Here is a 19,320-nt window from a genome sequence, read left to right as displayed (position 1 = left end):
CGCTATTGAAGGAATTCCAAATGACTTCTCGCCCCCACATCATTCAGCACTATCAGTATATACTCATTGAAAGCATACGCAATCATACTCATCTTTCTGGAGACACGTCTGCTGCCAAGTTTTTGGCTAAGAAAACATCACCGGATTATTGGTGTGGCAAGTACAAAAGCAAAGTGCTGGCGATTGAGTGAGAATATAACGCACGGTTCTGAGGTACTTTCATGTACACGCACGTATGAGTACTTGCATCCTGGTGTATATGCACGGCAACATGCATTCGGGATAGATGAAGCCAGCCAGCCACACGATGCACACGATATCCTTCCTCATCGAGATAACCCCCATACTCTCCCGATTGTTCAGCCAATCCATCCTTCAGTTGTAGAGTATCTAATCGTTCCGCCAGCCTATAAAACAAGCGTTGGTGTGTATAGTGTCATGTGTTGGCGGGGCAAGTCATGCACAACATGTAATTCCTCGATAGACGCCCATGACCCCACCACCTCACAAGACCCCATTTGCGGCACGAGCCGCCTGATATGTATATGTCTCATGCGCCTTTTCCATGATCTCAAAAAGCATCTCGCCACTTCGTGAGCCTTTCTACTCGATTCTCTTTTTTCCATCCGATACTATACAACCCCAGGACGGCGTCTCAGCCCAACGCACCCCCACCCCGGCAGCCAATCACAATCCGCTACGTCGGTCGTCTCCATCTTTTCCATCCGGCGGGGTCATCAGAACCCGTGAGGGAATGCCTGTAGCAGCCCAGCTTAGCGCTGCGCGGGTGCCCAAAAACAACGCGTCTTCTTAAATATTACAATCCCCTGGATTTTTGCGTCACTTCTCCCCGCCGTGGTTACCCTTGGAAGTTTTGTGTGAGAGAGATCTGGCTACTTTCTATAGACCATGTCGGAACTAGTTGTTGCTGGCCCCGCGCCCCCGCCGCCCATGACGTTTCGCGAGCGGTTGACCCAGTTTAGGATTCTCGAAGAGAAGCGATGTGAGCTTATCGAGGTATGCATAGTACCTCTCCACTGTCTGTGATCATAGGGCATCCGGTCCTGTGCGGCATGGGGTTGTCGCTGGATACTCACCGTCAGAGCAGGAACTGCTGGACAAGCTGGAAAAGACAGAAGAACGCCTTGCGCAAACCGAACTGGATCTAGGTTCTGAGCAGAATGTTAGACGAACACTGCAAGCGGAGATTGCCGAGACGACGAGAACGATGCAGGCGCAGATAGACGAGTCAAAGGCGAAAGAGGAAGCATTAGTACAGCAACAGGCGAAGCGACCCTTCGTCATCGTCCTTATAGATGCCGATGCTGAAGGCTTTCTGGTACATAGTCCCTTTAGTATTCCCCCAAAAAAACATATGGTCGCAGGTTTGTAACGTGATATATTGTATAGTTCCAAGACAAGTACATCACTCGGAAAGCCCAAGGCGGCGAATCTCTCGCCGACGAACTCAACCTCCGGATCCGAGAATACCTACGAGAACTCTTTGAAGATGCAGACTCGCTCGACATCATCGTACGAGTATATGCCAACCTTGAGGGCATGGCAAACTACCTCGTGCGGCTCGAAAAAGTGAGGAACTTGGGTCAGCTTCGTGCCTTCTCCACCGGCTTCTGTGGACGAATAACAAGCTTCGACTGGATCGACACTGGCGTCGGCAAAGAAGGCGGAGCAGGAAGAAAAGTCAGAGGTACGTATAGTAGTATACTCACAAATCCTGCAAAGCAAACCCCTAACCTTATTCCAAGAAAACCTCTCCTTCTTTGCCCTAAACACCCACCTCCGCCACGCCATCGTCGCCTGTTCTCCCGCCGACCTTCCCGCCTCCCTCCTAACCACCATCCCGCTTGAAAAACTTACCCTGATCGAATCCCTTCCCCTCCCCCAATCCATCACTTCCCTCCCCATCAAAACCGCAAAATTCCACTCGCTATTCCCACCCCCGGCACCCCCCAAGGCCATAAAACCAGTCGTGGAGCGCAGCCGCTCCGACCGCGGCCACAGCGAAGCAGACATTAGACGCGGCGACCGCGACCGAGACCGAGACCGGGACCGCGAGATCCGAAGGCGCGACGATAGAGGAGGTGGTCCGCAACTGCAGCTCATGGAGCAGGAGCACGATGGCGGCGGCTCGACGTGGCTTGTTATCCAGCCTGAGCGGAGCAAGAGCCAGGTTATTGACAGGAGGGGGGATAGGAGAAGGGCGCCGAGTGAGGATGATAGTAGCAGTTTGAGTATTAGCATTGGGCCGGATAATACGGTTAGTGTTGATAGTGGGAGGAGAAGGAGGATTATGGGCTAAGGGCTGTGTGGGTTACTGGGGGGTAGGGGGTGTGATAGGATCGTATATGTTGGTAGCATGGCGTGGCTTAGCATAGCATTTAGCGTTATTTTCTCATCGTGGTTTTGATATGATGTTTTTTTGAGATGTTTCGTCTGTATGTGGAGCTGGGTGCGGATGCTCGGAACCGTCTCTGTCGATATGGGACGAAATACGATGTCGAAGACCAATCAAGACAACTGCTCGAGAACGCAATGAGAAATAGATCTGCATTTTAAAATCAGTCTCATACCATTCTTATCCTACATACTATACCCATATGAAGTTACACCATACATAATCGTGACAAAGAAAAGAAAGGAACAGCAAAAATCAGCTTCATTTGAATCTAGGGTATAAGATGAGAGAAGCAGAGACCAAAACACAAGCACAGAAAAAGAAAACCAGAGAAGAAACCCGCCACATGCCATGCCCCCAGTCCCCTCCGTTCCCCTTATTGTACGAAAGAGAGAAACAAACGCCGGCCCCAATCCCAATGCAATGACAAACCCCGGATATCATGACATGCACTTCAACAACGCCCCGTGTCCACCTTGATATGGGCAATGGGAAAAATCGCGTCGTCACTGGCGCGAAGCATGATACAAAGAAGGAAACCAGGAAAGAGGAAGGAGAGAAAAAAACAAAGCGCATCAAGTCCGGGGATCTGACTTAGACTGAGTATTGGCCTTTTCCTCATGCTCCTCTACAATCGGACTCGCAGGAACCTCATCTTCATCACTCGCCTCCCTCGCCTCCTTCCACTCGGAGCTCTTGCGGCTGATTCTACCGGGACCGACGGGATCGCGGGGGCTTGCTAGGGGACTCGTGGGCGTAGCGCGCATGCTGCTGATACTATCAGTGCGGCCGTGGCCAAGGAGTCCGCTGCGGACGCTGAGGCCGTCTGCCTGCTTGTTTGCGTAGTAGCTGTTGCGGTCGGTGGAAAAGGCGGGTGCGGTAACTCCAGAGGCCGAGTATACACTTGCGCGCTCTGCGTTGACAAAAGCACCGACGTTGTTGGGGCGGTTCGAGGGCGAGTAGATGGTTTCGGGGTTGGCGGATAGGACGCTTAGCGGGAGCGACTCGCGACTACCACCATAATGTGACGAGGGTGCTAACGCGCGCATTGAGGCGTTGGTGTCTACGGAGTTGCGACGGCGGCGCTTCGACGAGGAGGCCAGGGTCAGGATCGAAGCGTTGTCGGTCAGAATGTTGTTGGCGGTGGCGCCTTGGTAGGAATTAGGCTGCTGCTGGACCGCCATGTGTGGGGGTATGGCCGAGGGCGGAGGAGATGTGGGGAACTGGTGGGAGAAGTGAACAGGCGTGGCGAGGGAGTTGTTTGCGTTGTTCTGCTGCTGTGCTTGGCCAATGTTGAGGACGTTGGAGGGTGCGGTAGATTGTATGGTTGTCAGAGTGGTAGTGAGGGAGTGCTCTGAGCCGTGGGGCGAGGAAAATGTGCTGCCCCCAGCGACAAAGTTGCTGCCGCCAGTCTCCGCCTTTGAGCGTGTCGAGTTGAGCGTCTCGGGGAGCGTTGCAACGGTGGGTGCGGTGGACTTGTTACTCTTCTCCACGCGCTGTGGCCGCTCCGCCGCCGTCTCCTCGACCGATGTACAGCTAGCATTAGAGCGTGGGGTGGCAGCGGTGGAGACGGAGATGCTGTCGTCGGGCGCATTTGTGCTAGTAGTCATGTAGCCAGACTGGGGGTAGGGGTTGTTCTTGGTCAGGGCTTTCTTGGTGGTAGTGCTCTTCTTGCCGGGGGCATCGGACGACGAGGGCTTGAGGTTGGCAAGGCGCTTCATCCAGCCGGCAAAGGGGCGCTTGCGCGTCGTATGGCGATCTTTGGTCTTGGTCAGCATATCTGGCATAGTCGGTGGGCGGAGTAGACAGGGCAAGCAGAGCAGAAGAGAGCAATGCAGGGCGGGAGGAGGTGGTTTTATGAGGCAGCCGGGGGCAATGGCTGTGCTGGGCTAGGCGACCGTACCATGGGGCCTCGACGCTGCTTCGGCCGTCGCCATGCTGTCCACGGCCGAATATAGTAGAGCGCGGGTGGTGAGAAAGTGAAGTCGTTGGTTGGGCTGGCCCTGCGCGGGACGCGACGTTCCGTGTCGGCAGTCGAGATGGAAGCACGTGGAAGGAGAGCGGCAGTGTGTGTTCTTTTATGCGTGTAGTATACTGTATGTAGTATATGCTGGCTTTGAGCGTGTCTGTTGCGCTGACGAGGCTGGGCAACGTGTCTGATATCTCGTGATTGGGTCCGCGTTTGTCTCGGTCGGGGGCGGAAGGGCAATGGAATAGGCACTCGATATCTCCGGCTGGCTGGACCCTTTCCCCAGCGCAAGTGCCGCCTGCCGCACTGAGCAGCCCTGCCGTCCTTCACGCCTCTTCGATTGCGTATCGCATGTAGATCGTCATGACAAACCCCCGCCCAACCTTCCTTGCCCCCTACACTGTTCGCAAAGCGGCCCCGGACATGAGCCGCCACGGGTCAACAGCCAACAAGGCCGTCGACCACCAGGCCCGTCCTACGTCATGATCCCCATCATTATCACCACCACGCCCTCCAGACATGCCATGCCGGACGCCTCAGATCAAACCATATTGCCCCTGCCCGACGATGTCGTTGCTCAGATCAAGTCTTCTGCCGCCATCGTGTCGTTGGCGGGCGTTGTGCTAGAACTTGTCAAGAACTCGCTGGATGCAAAAGCTACCAGGGTTGAAGCTACTGTTGACTTTGTTCGTGGGGGTTGCATCGTTGAGGACGACGGACTCGGCATCTCGCCCCTTGAATTTTCGGACAAAGGGCGGCTAGGAAAACTATACTGTACGTCTTGGTGCTGGTCGCTGTCTTGCTAGATATTGACCACTCCAGGTACGTCCAAATACCATGCAAAGGAGCCTCTACTTGGCCGAAATGGCACCTTTCTCGCCGCACTCGCTGCCATGTCCTTCTTGGCCATTGCCTCACATCATCATGAGTATCGGTCGCAGAACGCGGTCATTTTCCACCACGCTAGGGTTGTCGAGCGGCAGTTACCGGCGTCAGCCCATCATGAGGTGCATGGCAGACATGGCACCCGTGTCACTGTGCGAAACCTATTCGGAAATATGCCAGTACGGGTGAAACAGCGGGCGGTGATGGCGGCCCAGAAAGATGAATATGAGAAGATGTGCGAAGGGCTGAAACATGACATCGCAGGCCTGCTCCTTGGTTGGCAAGGCACTGTATCCGTGCGTATTCGAGACGGCGACAACAAACCCATTCTCAACCTCAACACGTCTGCTAGAACAGACCAAAACATAGGAAAGGCCCGTTCGGCACAGCTGAGTTCCCTCCTCAACATCCTGACCCAAGCCAACTACATTGGCATTGATGAGTGGTCATCTTGGGTGCCAGCGTCAGCCTCGACCTCTACCGTCTCTGTCAGGGGCGCCATATCCCTTGAGCCAGCCCCCAGCAAGCATGTGCAATTCATTTCTCTCAGCATACGGCCGCTTTCGTCTGATTCTGGACATAATGAGTTATTCGATCATGTGAATCGTCTTTTTGCACTCTCCAGTTTTGGCACTGTAGAAGAAGAAGCAGTTGTCGATGTATATGAGAAGATGCGGCGGCAGTCAGATAAGCGCTTCAAGAAAGATGGCTACACTAACCGACAGCTCAAGATTCGCAAGGATATTGATCGATACCCCATGTTCCATCTCCGTATTTCGTTGACAGAAACTGATGGAATGGCCATGTCTGAAGATCAGGTCATGGGAAATGAAGCGAACCTGCAGAGTATCATGGATGTTTTGGAGGCAATGATAACACAATGGCTGGTCGTTCACCATTTTCGACCCCGTCAATCTCGAAAGAGACGGGATGCGCCTGACACAGCTTCTATTTTGTCGAGCGAGACTGCTGCAAGCGGCTCATCAACAGTTACAAGATCTGCTTCTCCAGGGCAGTTATCGGTGCCCAAGAACAATTCTGCATGCACAGGGACTCGAAAGAGAAAGCGCTCGAAAGATTCGAACTCACATGAGCACTCTAAAAAACATCGTCAAGCTTTTGCGACATGGTCGCGTATCAAAAGCGGAAAGTCCGAATTCTTCGATACCCTACCCGCCAGGCCCAAGCTAGGAAACCAAAACAGTGTCGATCAGAATTCTCGCGCAGCTATTCAGAGCCCTAATGGAAATGAACCTTTCGCCTCTTTCGCCATGAAGCCTATTGCCCAAGGCGCATTCGGCGCACCCACGGCACAAAACGTGCTTTCTTCTATGAACAAAATCTCAAGTGCTGAAGAAAAGGAGAATGATGACAGTATACTATGGACGGATCCTTCAACTGGAAACACGCATGTTTTGAATGCTAGGACAGGTTGCGTGATGCCAAATGTTCAACCGCGACCGAACACAGACCCTTCTACAAATTCATTCAAGTCTGATCAAAAGTTCATAAACAAATCAATTCGTCTGCCAAGCCGAGCCTCAACAGCCACAGCAAAACCCACGCCCTGGCTGGACAATGTACTCCAGAACTGGGAAAACCCCGTCTTCAAGCCTAGCGAACAGCGTATCCAGCAAATCACAAACAACCAAGACAAACTCAGCCATCATCACAACCAGCCCATGCACAGCTGCTCCCATCTCACCGACACATCCTTTGACACAAACACCACCAGCATCTCTAGCAAACTCTCCAAGCCAGGCCTTCAAACCGCCCAAGTGATCTCTCAAGTCGACAAGAAATTCATCCTCGTGAAAATGCAACCCGCATACCAAAGCAGCAACATCCTCGTCCTCATCGACCAACACGCCGTCGACGAACGCATCCAAGTCGAATCCCTCTTCCAGCAACTCTGCACTTCCTCCCCTCACGTCTACTCCTCCTCGCAACTCGGCCACAAACCAGCCGTCTCATCCCTGACCCTCGAGAAAGCCCTTAGTTTCACCGTGTCACAGCAAGAACAATCTCTTTTCACAACGCATGCTGCGCGTTTCGCTGCTTGGGGTATTTTGTACGATACATCATCACCGCCGCTATCGTCATCGTCAAACCAAGCGTCTCTTGACACGCGGAAGAAGAATAAGGGAAAAAGTGAAGCATTACTGCTGGTTACTGCGCTCCCACCTGTAATTGTTCAGCGATGTGTGACGGATCCTAAGGTTTTGATTTCAATGCTTCGATCGACGGTTTGGGGGTACGCCGAGGGACGTATTCCTCTTCCTCTTCCTCCTCCTGGTACCCCTTCTATCCCAGAAGATGATGATTGGACAAAAGAGAACAAGGCTTGGGTTCGTGCCTTGTCGACTTGCCCCCCTGCCCTTGTCAATCTACTCAATTCTCGCGCATGTCGCTCGGCAATCATGTTTAATGATGAGTTGAGTCTTGTAGAGTGTAGGGAGTTGGTTGGGAAACTGGCACAGTGTGTGTTTCCCTTTATGTGTGCTCATGGTAGGCCGAGTATGGTACCGCTTGTGGGCCTGGGTGAGCGAGATGGAGAGAGAGTAGCATGTGCATTGGGGGATCACAGTGGGAGCGGAAAGAGCTTTGTGCAGGCTTGGAAGGATTGGAAGAGGTAGAGTTGGTTTATACCCCATGTATTGTATATGTGTACATAGTTGATGTGCTCCGCCCTTGAATGATTATGTAATCATACCTGTCACGTCACGCTCTTCTTTCAGTTGCGTGATCACTTCACGACAATCTATTGGTCATTCTGCTCAAGCAAGCAGACGAAATCTCACATGTACCTCGCACAAACCGCTTGTGCAAGGCCATCACTCAAACTCCTCGCCATATCACCACCCCATGTTAGACAAAACAGTCGAGTAAAATTACATTGTTCATTGATGGTATTATATTACATCATAGAGAAAAGGCTAATTTTCCGCTTCTTTCCGCTAAGAAAAGTCATGTCATCTGCGTCCAGTCTGCTCAATCAAGCTGCAGACGGAGCAGAATCCCTAGACACCTTGTGCCCTTTTTACGGGGAACGCTATGAGGCGCTTAGTCGAAGGGGTTGGTGCGGGTACCCCAGTAGGTGAGGAACATGCTGAGGCCGACAGTCTCGAGAACGCGGGCAACGGCACCAATGGCAATTGTGTCAATGGGGCGCTTCTCAGTGACGACTTGGGAGACAATCTGCATGCATGTTAGCTCATGTATCCTTGCAGCTACCGTATCACATGATGTGGCTTACCGATGGGGCAGCAGAAGCAAAGAAGATCAAAGAACCAAGGTAGGCAGCGCCCTTGTAGGTGAGGGTGCCGGTGGCGTTGATGAGGGCGCCAACACCGTAGGCCTGGATACCGGAGCCGAGGATGGAGCTTCCCCATGAAGCGGCGGCGGTAGCGGCCTCCTTGGAGTGGAAGTACTCCTCCTTGGAGTTTGCTTGCTGGGCGCGGCGGTAGGCATCACCAAAGATGGGGCCGAGGACTGCCAGGGAGACGGCGTGGTTGAAGGCGGTGCCGAGGGCAATGGCCGAAGGCTTGACGGGAGGGAGGTCTGTGAAGGAGAAGGCGTCAGTGAGGGGTTCTCATTGCAATTCAACCTGACGTGACACCATGCATATGCTCAATGCCATATGCATGGATCCGTGTAGATTGGCAGTTGCAAGGGCGGCGCTTACAGTGAAGGGAGGCCATTGTGTTGATGGGGGGAGTTTGAAGATGAGGGAACTGGAGGGAAGTGTCGATGAAAGACACTCGTACACGGAATGCAAGCTTCTTTTTGTACTCACGATGTTTGCAGCTGACATGCCAATGACGTATCTGCCAAGGCCCCACTCATTGCGAGCAATTGGACCCAGAACCTGCCCCCAGCCCGCGCGCTGTCGCCAGTTGACGCATGCGCATCCACTCTGCGCGGGTCTGGACTGGAGCGCCACTGATTGGTCGACAAAATGGACTCGTTTAGCATGCCTGAGGGAAAGGCGCGGAAAAGCGACGGCTGGGCGTGGACGTGCGGCGCATTGTGCACTGTTGCAGATGCTGCGTGTGCGGTATGGGTATGTTGTTGATGCCGACGCGGGCGATCAGGTACGTCACAGGTCGATAGGCGGGGAACCGGCCGACAGCAGCAGGCACGCTCACACGAACAGGGGGCGCTTGGGCCCACCCGTACCCCGTCTTTTACCTCTTCTGCCCGCTGCCCGCCTGCGCTTCCACCCACTCTAGAGTGCGGCTATATGCCTTGGAACAGGCATAGCGCTCTCCTCCCCCCTCGCCCCCGTCTCCCAAACATACACCTTGCCTTTGGCGGCATCTGGCCACAACACAATGGAATCCCGTGCCAGTCCACGTCGTCGTCGGCCACTCTCGTTCCTTGCTTTGTCCCGTACATACTACATCTACTAGTCTGCATATCCTCGCGCCCCTCAGCCTGCGCTACTACCACCCAGCGGCCATGCTGATAACAAACAAGGCATATGGCCTCGTTCTGCTGCTGCTGCTCGCCACTAGTCTCCTGCTGTTCTCGCGCACCGTGGGACACTCGCTGGCAGAGTTGTTCTTTGGGCCTCATGCACCCGTTGTACCCTACACCACGCACCTCGTCCTGTTCCAGTTCAAGCAGGGCGCCAGCGCGTTTGCCATCAAGGAGGTGATGACAGCGACTCTGCACATGTGAAGCCATTACTAAGTCTGGTTGCCGATAGATCACTTCCCGCTTCTTCGCACTGGCCAAGGAGTGTGTGCATCCAAGTTCGCGGACACCGTACATTGTGTCAGTAGCAGGCGGCAGGGACATTTCGACAGAAAACCTCCAGGTACCTCGGCTCACCCCCCTCAACAAAAGGCCTGTCACCCGGAGACTTACTTTGTTAGAATGGCATCAGTCATGCTTTCGTCTTGCAGTTCCACTCGATTGAAGATCGGGACTACTATGTGAACGAGGATCCAGCCCACAAGGCGTTCAAAGAGGCTGCCAGTGCAGTCGTGGAAAAGGCGACGGTTGTGGACTTTCAAAACGGCGTATTCACTGATGCGTTGCGAGTCTAGGAGTGGTTCTACTCGGTATATCCAACCAAATACACGGGCTTGCTCAGCTGCTCAGTCAAATGTGTCCTCCATGTCGAGGTAATATTGCACATTGATAAGTTATACATAGGCTGCTGAACCCTCATGACACTTCCTTCCTGGTCTCTGGGGCCGCTGCCTGCTCTTCCACCACAACTTCCTCTATCAGCTCCTGCTTTGCTGGCTCTTTCCTGGCACTTCTTCGCTTCACAGGATTTGCTGGCTTATAGTAGTCGATATCCTCCGAGTAATGCATATCTCGCTTCATCTTTTCCTCGGGATATACCTTTCGTGGTGGCGGTAATATCCTGTCGTCTATGCCCTCCTTTTGCTCTACCCGCAACCTCTCAACCATTTCGCGTAGGCTCTCAACGCCTCCTTCACGGAATTGCGTGACCTTTTTGACGTGTGTCGTAAGTCCTGGGGTCAGGCCCAGCTTTGCGGGCCTCCGTGCTAGCGTCTTTGCTGTCAGAGCAAAGCGCATGTCTTTTGGTCCATCAACGAGTTCGAGGATAGCGGATTCGGCCTGATCTTCCTTGAGGGGCTCAATTCGAAGAACGCGCGTGTAGCCACCGGGTCTGTTTGCATATCGTTCTCTTATAGGGCCAAATAACTTGGGTACCATCTCGTTCGGTTCCTGACGCCTGTCAGTATGCTATTGCTGTTGCTGCTCCCGGCCATCCATACATAGAAAATCTGCATCGCCCTCCGCCTCGTAGCCTCTGTGTTTTTCTTTCCAAGTGTGACAAGTTTCTCGGCTAACCGCTGGGCTTCCTTTGCTTTGTGCCATGTCGTCGCAATGGTTTCGTGCTTGAAGAGCGATGTGACGAGGTTTCGCAGGAGCGCCTGGCGGTGCGACGACGACCGGCTGAGATGGCGATATTTCATATGACCGCCCGCCATGACGGGCAATTGGGTCGACTGGGGCGTGGGGAGAGGGTGTGCAGGACGTGGATGCTGTCGCAGTATGCAATACCTCCAACCCACGAAAAGTTCGGGCGGCCAGCCGGCGTTTACCCGACCCCACCCCTGCGTTTACTATCGCCGTGGATTATGCAAGCACTTAACACTAATCCGTGACCTAAGCAACGCGACGCGTTTCTTTCAGACCCTCCAAGCGCGTTATAAGTCCCTGCACCCACTCACCCCTCCTGGTCTGCACGCTCTTCTTCATACTCAACCCTCCTTTCATATACACAAGTACCAGATACCCTTTAGTCGTAGGACTTTTCTAATTCAACATGTTCGTCTTCAAGCGTGGTATGTATCAACTTGCCTTCACCGCCTCCGATTCTCCTGGCTGCAAACTTTCTCCCCATGCTAACAATTGCATCCAGACGGACGTAAAGAACGGGTACAGTTCGACAAGATCACAGCTCGTGTGTCGAGGCTATGTTACGGCCTTGATCCCGACCATGTCGACCCCGCCGCCATCACAATGAAGGTCATCTCTGGCGTCTACCAGGGTGTCAACACGACTCAACTGGATGACTTGGTAGGCCTGTGAACATGCCTCGTACCCCTCACCATCCCTGACACACAATAGGCCGCCGAGACAGCAGCCTACATGACCACCACACATCCTGATTACGCCATCCTTGCAGCCCGTATCGCTGTATCAAATCTCCACAAGCAGACAAAGAAGCAATTCTCTGCAGTCGTGGAAGATCTCTACACATACGTCAACCCAAAGAATGGCAAGCACCAGCCTATGATCTCGGATTCTGTGTACAAGGTCATCCAGGATCACGCAGAGGAGCTCAACTCGGCTATAGTGTACGACCGAGACTTCAACTACCAATTCTTTGGCTTCAAGACGCTTGAGCGTTCATACCTCCTCCGCATAGATGGCAAGGTTGCTGAGCGTCCGCAACACATGCTCATGCGTGTCGCTGTTGGTATTCACGGCGAGGACATTGAGAAGGCCATTGAGACCTATGACTACATGTCACAAAAATACTTCACACACGCCTCACCGACACTGTTCAATGCAGGCACTCCCTCGCCTCAGATGTCTTCATGCTTCCTCATCGATATGAAGGAGGACAGCATTGACGGTATCTACGATACACTCAAGACCTGTGCCTTGATCTCCAAGACCGCTGGCGGTATTGGTCTCAACGTCCACCGAATTCGTGCTACTGGCTCATACATTGGTGGCACCAACGGAACATCAAACGGTCTCATTCCTATGCTCCGTGTGTACAACAACACTGCTCGCTACGTCGACCAGGGTGGCAACAAGCGCCCCGGTGCTTTTGCCATTTACCTTGAGCCATGGCACGCCGATGTCTTTGGCTTCCTTGATCTCCGCAAGAACCACGGCAAAGAGGAGGTTCGCGCCCGTGATCTGTTCTACGCTCTGTGGATCCCCGATCTGTTCATGAAGCGTGTCCAGGAGAACGGGGAGTGGACTCTCATGTGCCCCAACGAGTGCCCCGGCCTCGCTGACGTCTACGGTGATGAGTTTGAGGCTCTGTACGAGAGCTACGAGAAGCAGAACAAGGGCCGTGAAACTGTCCGCGCCCAGAAGCTGTGGTACGCCATCCTCGAAGCCCAGACCGAAACTGGTAACCCCTTTATGCTCTACAAGGATGCTTGCAACCGTAAGAGCAACCAGAAGAACTTGGGCACTATCCGTAGCTCCAACCTGTGCACGGAGATTGTCGAGTACACTGCCCCTGATGAGGTTGCTGTTTGCAATCTTGCTTCTCTTGCCCTGCCCTCTTTTGTTGACTACAAGCGTGGCGAGTTTGACTTCCAGAAGCTTCACGAGGTCACCCAGGTTGTCACCCGCAACTTGAACAAGATCATTGAAGTCAACCACTACCCCGTTGAGGAGGCACGCCGCAGCAACTTCCGTCACCGACCTATCGGTATGGGCGTACAAGGTCTGGCCGATGCTTTCCTCGCATTGCGCCTGCCTTTCGAGTCGGCAGAGGCCAAGAAGCTCAACATCCAGATCTTCGAGACCATCTACCACGCTGCTCTTACTTCTTCCTGCGACATTGCCAAGGAGCTTGGTCCATATGAGACCTACGAGGGATCTCCCGTTTCTCAGGGAACCCTTCAGTACGATATGTGGAACGTCACCCCCACCGACCTCTGGGACTGGGCAGAGTTGAAGGCCAAGATTGCTCAACATGGTGTACGCAACTCTTTGTTGATCGCTCCCATGCCAACTGCCTCGACCTCCCAGATTCTCGGAAACAACGAATGCTTCGAGCCGTACACATCTAACATCTACTCTCGACGTGTGCTCGCGGGTGAGTTCCAGGTTGTCAACCCATGGCTGCTCAAGGATCTCGTCGACATGGGCCTGTGGTCTGAGAACATGAAGAACCGCATTATTGCCGAGGGTGGTTCCATTGCAAGAATCCCCAACATCCCTGAGGAGACCAAGACGCTCTACAAGACCGTTTGGGAAATCTCGCAGCGAACCATCATTCAGATGGCTGCTGACCGTGGTGCTTTCATTGATCAGTCACAGTCGCTGAACATTCACATGAAGGAGCCAACCATGGGCAAGATCACCTCGATGCACTTTGCCGGATGGAAGCTTGGTCTCAAGACCGGCATGTACTACCTCCGCACCATGGCCGCCTCTGCTCCAATTCAGTTCACTGTCGACCAGGAGGCTCTCAAGGTTGCAGACACCAACGTTGCCCGTGCCCTACCAAAGGTGCGAAAGCAACCAGGCTTCGTGCCAGAGGCAATCCGTAGTTCTGGTGTTTCATCGCCAGCAGCCCCACGACCGATGTATGCCACCAAGTCTGAGGAAGCTACCAACGGCGAAAATGGTATTGCCAAGGCGGACGTTGCCCCAGAGAGCAAGAATGCCCTAGCCAGCAAACCTTTCAAGGCTGACGTAGATGAGGGAGACAGCCCAAAGATGGTTGCTGCTGATGCCGTTGGCAAGCAGGATGAGGAGCTTTCAAGCAAAGCCAAGCAAGAAGAAGACTCCAAGGACGATAGCGCGGCCCGCGATGGCGATATTTATGCTGATGCTGTCCTCGCTTGCTCAATAGAAAACCCCGAGGCCTGCGTCATGTGCAGTGGTTAAAGGGAGGGTGGCTGTTTGGATATTGGTTATGAGTGGGGGGGGGGGATATGGATGAGCTTAGCGCCCGGCTTTATGTTGCTCATACCATGTTTTGTTTATGAGGTTCGCTGTTTTTTTATGATTGGAGATGCTCATGATATAGGCATGGAGGAATGAGTTTATGAGCTAGGTCCTGTTATGTTATCACTGCGCTATAGTATATGCAGTATATGAATGTTCAGTTACAGAGATGAATGTGTTTATCATGCCGATTTCTTGGAATGATGTATGCCATTAGTGATACGGATCTACTTGGGGGAAGTTGTTAAGTAGATTGTTAAGTATCTTGGTTAACGAGGGTTTTCTCGCTACAGCCAGGGACAAAAGTATACGACGATACTTTTGGTTGTCTACAAAACATGCACAATACACGCGAGCAATATATATATATATATATATATATATATATCCCGATAATAGACTTGGGATATAGCGGGTAGATTATTTTGGCTAACACAGCCAATACCGCCTTCTCTACCATATCCCAAATAACCATAACCCTTCCTTATTGCCCTCGCATATTTACACTACGACGCCTTCCTAACCGTACTCTTGAACGGAATAATCTGCACCTCATCCCAATTCCACACACCCTCCTGGACATAGACATCCTTTTTGAGTCTCTCGACAACCTCGTCGCGCGTCGCAGCGCCAATCAAACACGCCGAGCCCTTCATTTTGGGTGGGTTCGTGTCACCGGGTTGGATTGGTTCTTCGAGCATGGCGCCTGTTGGTTGATATTGTGCGTCAGCGACAATTCCCAAAGCCCTGTGTTTAAAAAAAGAAGAAGAAGAAGTGTGCAAGGGAAGAAGGAAAACGTACCACCCCAAAGCCAAAAATCCTCTCTATCCCCCTTGATTCCCTCCAGATGCTTGGGTCGCACAGCGAGACGCTTACTCAGCGCTTCTTTGTAATCGGGTACGATGACGAGCCATTCTTGGAGCGGTTGCTGCGATGTCGAAGCCATTGTACGTTGTTGCTGCTGCTGCTGCTGTTGCTGCTGTGCGAGGAAGTTGCGGCTGTGGACGTTACGGCTGTGGAATGTGGATGGTAGGTTGCGGGTGAGACTTTGTGGGGAGGAGTGAAGGGTGCGGCGGAAGAGGAGGTGATGCATGTATTTTTCTTGGAAGGTTATTTGAGCGGGTTGGAGAAGAGAGGAGAAGAGAGCAGGGTTTGGGGCGCGATGTCGGAGGGAGATGGAGCGAAGGGGGGGTTTGATCGGGGAGGGTAGGTGGGGCTGTGCGGGTGGATGCGGTTTATGGAGGAAGGTCAAGGAGGTGGAGGGGAGGGGAGGTGATGACCTAGGGTGCGAGACGGGAGTTGGCACAGTTGTTTGGTTATTGTTGATTTATATAGGATGGTGTTTATTGTCAGGTTATGCTTGGTTAAGATGGAATTGTACATCCAAGGGCGCGTTTTCGTACGGTGTATATATAAACGTACATAGGGCGTGGTTGGTGGGGAACTCACGGTCTTTCGGAGTGGAGCCGCGGCTTCTCGGAACGGTGGGCCGCATGGGAGCGAAGACGTGGGGTAGATGGATAGGTTACTGGGAATACAGATGTCATAGCTTTGCAAACACGCATGTTTTGAATGGCCTATTCTATTGATAAATCGATATGAAGTATCCCCGGCGTATGTATTTTTCAAGGTTCTTGATATAATAAGCAGGGCGTTCTTCGTTGGTATAGCTCCAGTGTCATACGAGTAAGACATGTGAGATGTCAATTGGTCTTGCGTCATTCAAGAGATCTGACAGGAAATGAACACAAATACACCCATGGTATATGCAAGCTTCGACTCTTGAAACAAGAACTGCCGTTGACAATTCTTTCCTTGCGGATATAGAAACGAAACCCAGTGCACGATAAGCACTGCAAAACAAGCCAAGCCAATCCTTCTCGGAGTTCGGTTCGATGTAGTTCAACAAGGCCTTAGCGAATCCTGCAAAATGTTTGCTCGGGGGAGAGAATATATTTAAAAGGTGTTTACTTGTGGTACATGTAAAAATATCCCGAATACATTCCCAAGGCCTATGTACACCTCCATAAGCTCAACTATACTGTAAATCCCCAAAAAACGCCTGTAATGCAGCATGTGGTGAGGAGTACAAAAAGTCTATTTTATGTCCCTGCTGCAATACCCATATTGAGCATACCTGTTCCCCTGCAATTGACTCAACGAGACGTCTCTTTTCTCCTGCCAGCATCGCTGGAACCCGCCTCATCGTCGTCATCGCTATCAGCACCCAAGGAAAAAGACGAGTCGTTGGTAGGTCCGCGACCCTTCTCAGAATAGCCATTACCCGAAAGCTTCTTCTTCTTCTTCGCACCGTTCAGATTGTCAAGTTCATTCTCGTCAAAGTCTGCCGCCTCAACATCACGGCTTCGGTCTCGTCGCCGGAAGTTGTCGAGGCCCATGCCGGTGAGCAGGGACTCGCGGCCTTCGTCACCGCCATCAACACCTTTATATTCAGCGTTCTTACGACGACTGCGCCAGAGGAAGAATGCGCAGAGACACGCGACAATGACAGTGACAACAAGGGCAGTCTCTCCCGAGCGCTTATAGGCTTTCCACTCTGCTGCTTTGAGCTCCTTGCTCTTGTCTTCTTCGGCCTTTGTGGAGTTGGGATGATCACCGACGCTCGTCAGGGGTCCCTTTTCGCCGTTGATGAGGCTGTTGGCAGGAGCACCGCCAATCTGTTCAATATTGACGCCCATGAAGCGATCAAGCATGTCTCGAGTGCGTCGCGGGTAGTCGAATGGAACCATGTGGCTCGAGTTGTAGAAGACGACGTAGGTAAGGTTGCGCGCCTCCTGCCAGGTTCCAGCGGGCTCTCCTTCGAACATCCAATCTGACTTCGCGTTCTGAACGCCCGGGGAAGCCTCAAAGCCCTTTCCGCCATTCCACTTGAGGTTCTGAATCATGGCCTCGGTACCGACATGGTTGCAGATCAAATCCTTGTCACCTGAAAACAGCAGAACGGGAACCTGCTCAATAACCTCAGGTAGGAACTTGACAGAGGGATCACTCTTCCTAGCACGGAAGTGGCTAGAAACAGCACCATTGCACTCCTGCCAGCCAGTCTTCTTGTCGGGGTTAATGTGGAGTGCTTGGATGACATCGGGTCGGCGGAGATAGGGGGTAACCAGGGAAAGATCCGGAGGCCAGTTCATTCCACAAGAAGAGTCGTCGCGCAGGCGGATGTCGTACATGTTGACGCACTGGTTCATCTCGTCTGCTTTTGTGTTCTTGGTCTCTTCCAGGATCCTGACCATGATTTGCTCACACTCTGGTGTATCCACTCTGTCCATGCCGCCATCACTGAGCTTTTCCGTGCAGACTTTCAGCTGGCTTTCGATGCGCTTGGCCGAATCTGTGCCGCTCTGCATGAGGCCATTCTGGTAGGCAAAAGGAATGTATGAGAGGTATTGGTCGACTGGCGAAATCCAGCCATTTCCAATCAAAAGACCCTTGAGTGGCCATGGATTTTTGGCGGCGTTGATCTTGTTTCGCTTGAGGATGGCGCGGGCGATGTAGGGAATGTGCTGTCCGGCATACGATTCACCGGCAATGTATAACTGTCATGCGTTAGTAAAAAGTACTGCATGACGATGTTTCGTCTACTCACATCATCGTTCTCGTATTCGGGGAAAAGGGTGAAGAACTTGTCGAGAAAGGTAATCATGTGCTCAGCCATTTGGTCGAGCTCGGTGAGGTAGCTATCCGTGTTCACGTAGCTGAAGCCAGTGCCTACGGGCTGGTCTACGAAGAGCAGGTTGGCAAACTCGTCCCAAGAGCCATTGTTGTATTCGAGGTGGCCACCTTCGCGGACTCTGTAAGGGCCGACTTCCATCATGGCCCCATCCATGGAAGAGCAGCCAGGGCCGCCGTTCAGCCATAATACTGTGCGTTGTTTGTCGGAGATGTGGCGGTTCTCGTAGTGCCAGAAGAAGAGGTGTCCGTTGTTTTGGGGGTCTACTTCAATGTGCCTGTGGGATGGTTAGACTGGCCATGGTTTTTGCCATTGCCGGCGTGCTTACCCTGCGTGCATCTTCAATAGCGGCTCTGGCGCACCCGGGAGTTTGCGCACAAAGTAGTCGGCCTGTGTCTTTTCTGCTGCCATTATGCTGGGCAGCCATGATACGGTGGCGATGAGGCCGCCGAGCAAGGCTGTTCGCCATCGCGACGGTGGATGTGAGGAGGCCATACTGGGGCCGCGTATGCGTGTCGAGATGGAAGGCCGCGGAGGTTGCGGTGCGCGCTGCGACTACCTCATGGGCCGACGGGAGGGATATGGGGAGGGAGTGGAGAGGGGTGGGCAGTGGGTAGATGGAATGTGCCCGCAGGTATTGTACGGTCGGGTGTGGTTGTCGGGGCTGTAGCAGAGTCCGGATATGAAGAATGTAGGATAGGTGGCTAATGGGCGGCTGACGGGGTCCCTGTAAATCGGGGTCCAATACCAAGGGGGGCAGTCCAGGCCTCGACGGCGGTAATATTCAGATACGCGAGACAGTCTACGCAGGAGCAAAAGCAAAGCAAAGCAACAAAAGAAGGGATTTCTTTGACCGCTGGTCTGGCTGGAGCGACAAAGAAAAAAAACAAGTGGTCAAGAATACAGCACGATACCAGTAGGGATATGAACATGGCTATGGAGCACGTCTTTGGCGCATCGGCCGTGGTTCCTTGGTGTAGGCCAGCCAATGACAGCGCCTCCCTCTCCGGCTCTCTCCAACTCCGCGTCTCGAAAAGACACGCAGTGCGCGCTGCATCTGATACACCTGGGCAGTTCCACTTGCTTCAACCACGTATCACACTCTTCTTTTTGGCCTGAGGCTTGCACGCGGCCTGCCTTCATGGCCATTGGAACACGCGT

At 52.9% G+C, this 19,320-nt stretch overlaps 10 protein-coding genes across 10 annotated transcripts; 5 read left to right on the top strand and 5 right to left on the bottom strand.

Annotated features, from left to right (window-relative positions):
- Positions 1–147: 147 nt before the first annotated feature.
- Positions 148–597, top strand: COCMIDRAFT_99896 (uncharacterized protein; the record flags this gene model as incomplete). The annotated part of the gene is made up of 1 exon (XM_007691511.1): positions 148–597. A coding segment is annotated over one exon (450 nt), but the record flags the coding sequence as incomplete, so codon positions are not given.
- A 312-nt stretch (positions 598–909) lies between these two features.
- Positions 910–2,320, top strand: COCMIDRAFT_99893 (uncharacterized protein; the record flags this gene model as incomplete). The annotated part of the gene is made up of 4 exons (XM_007691510.1): positions 910–1,017; positions 1,109–1,339; positions 1,411–1,708; positions 1,767–2,320. 4 exons carry the CDS (start codon positions 910–912, stop codon positions 2,318–2,320), a joined length of 1,191 nt encoding a protein of 396 aa, XP_007689700.1.
- A 671-nt stretch (positions 2,321–2,991) lies between these two features.
- COCMIDRAFT_99878 (uncharacterized protein) lies at positions 2,992–4,353 on the bottom strand (the record flags this gene model as incomplete). Its single annotated transcript, XM_007691509.1, has 2 exons — positions 2,992–4,175; positions 4,320–4,353. The coding sequence occupies 2 exons, from the start codon at positions 4,351–4,353 to the stop codon at positions 2,992–2,994; spliced, it is 1,218 nt and encodes a 405-aa protein (XP_007689699.1).
- A 556-nt stretch (positions 4,354–4,909) lies between these two features.
- On the top strand, positions 4,910–7,906 carry COCMIDRAFT_38302 (uncharacterized protein; the record flags this gene model as incomplete). The annotated part of the gene is made up of 2 exons (XM_007691498.1): positions 4,910–5,159; positions 5,208–7,906. The coding sequence occupies 2 exons, from the start codon at positions 4,910–4,912 to the stop codon at positions 7,904–7,906; spliced, it is 2,949 nt and encodes a 982-aa protein (XP_007689688.1).
- A 427-nt stretch (positions 7,907–8,333) lies between these two features.
- On the bottom strand, positions 8,334–8,971 carry COCMIDRAFT_27772 (uncharacterized protein; the record flags this gene model as incomplete). Its single annotated transcript, XM_007691493.1, has 3 exons — positions 8,334–8,468; positions 8,527–8,831; positions 8,956–8,971. The coding sequence occupies 3 exons, from the start codon at positions 8,969–8,971 to the stop codon at positions 8,334–8,336; spliced, it is 456 nt and encodes a 151-aa protein (XP_007689683.1).
- Positions 8,972–9,731: 760 nt separating this feature from the next.
- COCMIDRAFT_6807 (uncharacterized protein) lies at positions 9,732–10,324 on the top strand (the record flags this gene model as incomplete). Its single annotated transcript, XM_007691485.1, has 3 exons — positions 9,732–9,926; positions 9,982–10,092; positions 10,151–10,324. 3 exons carry the CDS (start codon positions 9,732–9,734, stop codon positions 10,322–10,324), a joined length of 480 nt encoding a protein of 159 aa, XP_007689675.1.
- A 121-nt stretch (positions 10,325–10,445) lies between these two features.
- Positions 10,446–11,245, bottom strand: COCMIDRAFT_38299 (uncharacterized protein; the record flags this gene model as incomplete). Its single annotated transcript, XM_007691497.1, has 2 exons — positions 10,446–10,979; positions 11,030–11,245. 2 exons carry the CDS (start codon positions 11,243–11,245, stop codon positions 10,446–10,448), a joined length of 750 nt encoding a protein of 249 aa, XP_007689687.1.
- Positions 11,246–11,583: 338 nt separating this feature from the next.
- COCMIDRAFT_6805 (uncharacterized protein) lies at positions 11,584–14,405 on the top strand (the record flags this gene model as incomplete). The annotated part of the gene is made up of 3 exons (XM_007691484.1): positions 11,584–11,602; positions 11,680–11,837; positions 11,889–14,405. 3 exons carry the CDS (start codon positions 11,584–11,586, stop codon positions 14,403–14,405), a joined length of 2,694 nt encoding a protein of 897 aa, XP_007689674.1.
- A 566-nt stretch (positions 14,406–14,971) lies between these two features.
- Positions 14,972–15,411, bottom strand: COCMIDRAFT_99863 (uncharacterized protein; the record flags this gene model as incomplete). Its single annotated transcript, XM_007691508.1, has 2 exons — positions 14,972–15,171; positions 15,267–15,411. The coding sequence occupies 2 exons, from the start codon at positions 15,409–15,411 to the stop codon at positions 14,972–14,974; spliced, it is 345 nt and encodes a 114-aa protein (XP_007689698.1).
- Positions 15,412–16,621: 1,210 nt separating this feature from the next.
- On the bottom strand, positions 16,622–18,654 carry COCMIDRAFT_27768 (uncharacterized protein; the record flags this gene model as incomplete). The annotated part of the gene is made up of 3 exons (XM_007691492.1): positions 16,622–18,025; positions 18,076–18,436; positions 18,488–18,654. The coding sequence occupies 3 exons, from the start codon at positions 18,652–18,654 to the stop codon at positions 16,622–16,624; spliced, it is 1,932 nt and encodes a 643-aa protein (XP_007689682.1).
- Between the last annotated feature and the right edge of the window lie 666 nt (positions 18,655–19,320).

Source organism: Bipolaris oryzae (genome assembly GCF_000523455.1).
Source record: "Bipolaris oryzae ATCC 44560 unplaced genomic scaffold scaffold_101, whole genome shotgun sequence".
Lineage (NCBI taxonomy): Eukaryota > Fungi > Ascomycota > Dothideomycetes > Pleosporales > Pleosporaceae > Bipolaris > Bipolaris oryzae.
This window is presented reverse-complemented; position numbering and strand designations above follow the sequence as displayed.